Source organism: Echinococcus granulosus (genome assembly GCF_000524195.1).
Source record: "Echinococcus granulosus chromosome Unknown EG_S00173, whole genome shotgun sequence".
Classification (NCBI taxonomy): Eukaryota; Metazoa; Platyhelminthes; class Cestoda; order Cyclophyllidea; family Taeniidae; genus Echinococcus; species Echinococcus granulosus.
Window position 1 is genome coordinate 2,536 of NW_020170553.1, and position 5,202 is coordinate 7,737.

The 5,202-nt window shown below is 43.8% G+C and overlaps 1 protein-coding gene across 1 annotated transcript; it reads right to left on the minus strand. All coding sequences in view use genetic code 11, as the record gives it.

Moving 5' to 3' along the window:
* Positions 1-1,418: 1,418 nt before the first annotated feature.
* Positions 1,419-3,248, minus strand: EGR_09880 (hypothetical protein; the record flags this gene model as incomplete). The annotated part of the gene is made up of 3 exons (XM_024499129.1): positions 1,419-2,062; positions 2,958-3,095; positions 3,170-3,248. 3 exons carry the CDS (start codon positions 3,246-3,248, stop codon positions 1,419-1,421), a joined length of 861 nt encoding a protein of 286 aa, XP_024346443.1.
* Positions 3,249-5,202: the final 1,954 nt, after the last annotated feature.

Here is a 5,202-nt window from a genome sequence, read left to right on the forward strand (position 1 = left end):
AGGCCTCAGTGGAACAAACGCAAAAGCCCCTCTCCACCCAACTGCGTTCAATTCCGTCCACTGTTAAATGACTGTTTTTAGGCCAGTACTTCTGCAACTATTGATGAACATACAAGATGACCTGCACAATCCTCCTTTCTCGGAGGTCCACACTAGCTCCTCTCAATTATGACCCATTCGAATGCTCGTTTACGCAATATTTCTACCTCTCATTAATTTTAGTGCAGTTTAAAAATTAACATTACTACAAATCACTACTTGTCCGTTCAAGTTGCCACCACTACAACCTACCATACTTTTTCCCCTCAGGCAGCGCGTTTTGCTTTGCTCTTTAAACTTTTTTATTAAAGCAAAGCAATCCTCAAGCCAATTCTGATCCCACCACTTTGCATTCCATTTCCTAATTTGTGTGCCTATTCCAATGTGGTGACGTGGCTGTCCAGTACTGAGGCCACGAAGCTTCGACAGCCATCACCCGGAAGTGTGGAGTAGCACCACCTCACCATCGAATTTCTAAATGAAAATCTTCTCCTGGAAGGGTGTTGTGGTGACAGTGAGGGAAGAAGAGGAAAGGGGTTATGCAATGTCGTGCATTGTCCGAGTAGGACTTTCCACCCACCTGTTCACCAGTTGTTAGTGCTTTCTGAGGCTTATCCACTAGAGATATGATGAGCAGGTGGATATCAAGAGCAAATTTGATTTGGCTCTCTGTAAGTGAACAGTAGTCCTGTGTCCACCACACAGGCACGCATAAAGCAGTCCTGTGGCAATAAAACGGTGAGTGGCTCAGAGGTGGAAGGTGAGTGAGTCGCTTGGCGATAACCAACACCACATCCGCTCGATTAATGGCAGTTAAAAGCAAATGTCATCCCCCATTGCAGAATCTGTGCCAATAAAAAGGCAAAAATTTGGCGGTTTTTAGAGTTTTGCTCCTCACACGTATCTTGAAGAGGGATATTTGTTCATCCTCCCTTCCTGGAATCATTAACTTGTCAATTAATAGCAGTGTCAAGGTAATCCATCGGTCCCACTCAGACGGAGTAATTGCCTCCCAAACGTCTACCTGAGATATCTCCACTGCGTCAGTAGCATTATAAAAATTAGGGAGTGTTCCTCAACCCAAATCATCTAACTTCCGTTGAACCACATGCTTCAAACATGGTTGAACTGAGTTGTTAAAGTGGGAGACAAGCTCGGTTCACATGTAATGGAATGAAGGACGTAAATAAGGGGAAAACAGAAGAAGGCGCAATAAACATGTCGTGCACATCTCTCTATGGTCTGTGGTAATCTCACAACCCTCCTCTACACTTGTCGCCATCCCAGTACCAAAACTCTCAGTTATTAATGTATAGAATAGCAAATTCATTGATGTGTTTCCATAATTCTTCTGAGAATGGGGTATGTTTGGATCACTGTCAGACAATGGAAACCTTCTGCATCCTCTCCTTCGTCTCACTCCCACAACTGCCACTTCTACTGCTTGTATGATTGTAACTGTGGAGTGGTGATTGTAATAGTGGCAGTGGCAGTGGCGGCGGTGAGGAGATAAGTAAGGTATGACCACAAGGGCAGATGGAACAGTGCGAATTGCCTCGACTTTTCAGTGACATGGCAGGTGAATTGGGTGAATGGCTACTCTTCACTGAGTGATTACTACTGTGACTGCACACGATTGGTCGGTCATAGGTGCAGTAGTGAGCCACGCCATGGTGGACAGTGTTGTGATGATGAGGCGCCGATTCACCGACCGCTCCGTTCTGCAGTGAAGGCGGGTAGGCTTGACTTGTAATGAGGTGCTGACAGTGATGATAACCGGTGTCAACAAATTGCTTAGGGAAGGGAGACTGTTTCTCCTCCACGCTTGCCGTGTGTCGGGGACTGTACGGTGCAACCTCCTCGTCTTCATCACCTGGCACATTGTCTAGGGGATCGTGAGCCTTCTTACGCTCTTTCCGGTACTCCCGATGAATTACGTAGATGGAGAGACAGGCCAACATGACGATAGTGAGAAGGATGCCCAATCCAATGTGCAGGTAACTGTGAGTAATGGGACCTTGACCTAAAAATGAAAGTACACCTCTCTTGTCGTGAGTGGGAATGTCATCTTAAGCAGAGTATAAGACACACTAAATGGAGTTGGATGATGGACATCCAAGTCAACTAGTACTTTTGACTATGCGACAACTCTGTAAAAGGAATATCTGTGCTAGCAGAATCATGCACACCGCTGCCTGATAAGTGCGCCTTTCTAACACAGTATTCTCCACGCCTACCATGCATGAGCCAGTCAAGTCTACTCCACTCCATTCCAGTCAAAACGCTACACGAAATACGCCCAGGCATGTTATAATCCCAGGGGACCTGCGTGGAGAGTAAATGCGTGCACTCAAATCCATCGGAGCGGCGACAAAATAAGTGGCTCTGTCAATGCCATTAGAGCAATTATAGTACAGTACAGCATGGTGCAGTACTGTATCAAACGATATGGTAGCGTAGAGTTAAGTAGAGTAGGGCAGAGGCAATACGGTGATGATCCCTCTAAGCGGTCAGCAAGGAGACATTCGAACTGACGGTGTGAAGGCTTAAAAGAAGACTGTGCAGTGAGCATCAGCAAAACACAAAAGGAGAGAAGAGAAGGGCTTAGAAGAGAACACACTGATTCACGCGGAAGAAGTCGTGGTGGTGGACATATGTACCCAAGAGAGTTGTCTGATTTCGAGTCTTCCCTGTGATATATCTACTCCACCAGCTCCTTCTTCGTTAAAATTACGTTAGATGGCAGAGGTTGGTTAGAGGCATCAAAGGGTGCATGCATAAATGTATTAAGAGAGTGTGCAGGAAACATATCCACTTTCCACTACTTGCAATGATGCCTATTTCAAGCCTTGCAAACACACACGTCTCTGTTTGACCTGGGCATTCAAACATTAATGTGAATGCGATGGTGATCTTACAATTGGTGGTTTCGTCCGAATCATCAGTGATTGTATGACCGTCCTCGGTGTACGTTCCACAGTTTGTGTATCCGTTGCATTCCATTTCCTTTGCAATGCAGTGACGCGATTGTTTGCACCGAAACCCTTCACATTTGCCTGCAATTAACAGAACACATCATCCAACTTTGCCGTACATTTGGCTGCATTCGGTAAATTTAAAATCCACTTACTGCTTTCCTGTAGAGGTAGTAACTTGGTCCAGACAAGTTGGAAGCCTTTGGCACCGTCTGCGTTCTCTGTTGTGAGCATGCTTAAGGATTAATTCGCCCGAAGTGAGTAAAAAGGTGTAAATTACTTGAAGGTGATTAGTTGGTGTCTGTCACTAGTGTGGTTGCATGCACCAAAATTTAGGTTGGTTAACGTTACCAAAAATTAGGCAATGATTAGCTAACGCATTTTCCCTAACGTGGTGATGATTACAGTATCAATTCAAACGCAGTAATCGAATGGGTTAAGATGATTTAATGGCAGGTGCTATGGCACCTGAACAATTAAACAGCAAGTTAGGTGCAGTGGTTAACTTTCCCCTAACACTGTGGTAGGAAAAGCACCGGAAGCATTAAAATGTCAATGTATCAAAAGTTTGCAGCCGCTACGTCCCACACACATAAGCCTTTTCCATAGCCTGATCATGAGATCCACGATGCTACCCTATTTTCGGAAAACAAATTACCTTGTGTCAGCTACAACACTTGTTTTGCTTGGCTGGTAACTGCTATAATGACAAAGCTGCAACAATTACGGCCAGAGCGCCAATGTGAAAGGCAAATCACACAAAGGGATTACCAGCCCTACCTTGTTTGTTTTTTTGCATTCTAAATAAAAGTAGGAATATAGCGCGTCAATTTGCTGCTGCAGGCTCCACTTCTTCTACATACTAGTTAAAATTCAGAGGTTGATTTCCATTGCCATTTTAAATAACAAGGTTAGTATTATTCATGAGCTATTCACCTTATTTACTCGTCTTTTCAATCTCCGCACTGATTCATCAGCCATTAATAACTTCTCTTTAAGCCCAAATGACTACTGACGAGTGAGTAGACAGAAGGAGCCAGCACTTTGCCATTAAGGATTCGGTTAACGAGAGGAATAATTGTTATAAATTCATGCTTTGTTATTGTCTTTTGAGAAATCTCACCAAACAATTCGTGGCCTATACCTGGTTACATACCCCTCTTTCCTTTAACTCAACAGGTAACTTGGGCTACTCTCATATTCGCATTTGCCAGGCACCTCGCTAGCCAATTGTCCATCTTCACTTGGGTCCCCATTTCTTCTCTTATGCCAAATGCTTGAATTAATTATGCAAGTAATTAATCACTCTCACTTGTGGAAAATTTTCTTCCCTACAAAATTTCCCATCTGCTAATAGGTGGATAATAAAGTGAAGGTAGATTTTGACAGATGTGACAATTCTGCAAAAGTATGTCAATGCAATATCTAAACATTCTGATCCCGTAGCAGGCAAATATATTAACAACTTGATAGTGGAAGGTAAAGTGGTACCTTATTGTGACTGAGGTGTGGTTGGCAACGAACGCGGAGATGGCGGAGGCGAAACCACAAATTGAGGCTGCAGATTGGACTGACTCTCCCACTTTTATTCGAATCACTGCATTTTTGCATTCTAAAGAAGGCGATTGTTTGAACAGGCAAGTTGGGACTCATGTAGATTGTTCATCTTTGAAAGTCAACACATTTGGGTTCTCATGTTCCTACCTGAATGTGACGTCACACACAGGTGACATGTGACTTCAAGATGACTGTGCTGTTTAGCCATGTCTCTAAGAACATGAATTTGTAACAAAACTAATCATTAAAAGCTCTTTCAACTAAGGGACTTCATTGAGGGACAAAGGTTCCTTGAAATGCGCACCAACCTTTGAACGAGCCCTCCACTGACAGTTCAGTGAAGTGGATCATAATTCCTAGTGCGGGCTGGTGCACGCTAACTTCCCAGTCACAATTCATGCCACTTGGGTAGGCGGAGGGATAGCCTGGACTGTGTAAGACTCCTCCGAATTCAGATGTATTTGCAGTAGCTGATGCACACAGATCTGGAATGTGGAATATCAACTTGGATAACACCATCATCACAATTCAACGAACTAGGTCTAAATAGCTACCATTTGTTAGATAATTGCTTAGCAAATTCATTCTCCAAGGAATCATGTGGGCAGCTTACCTTTTCCCATTGAATAAA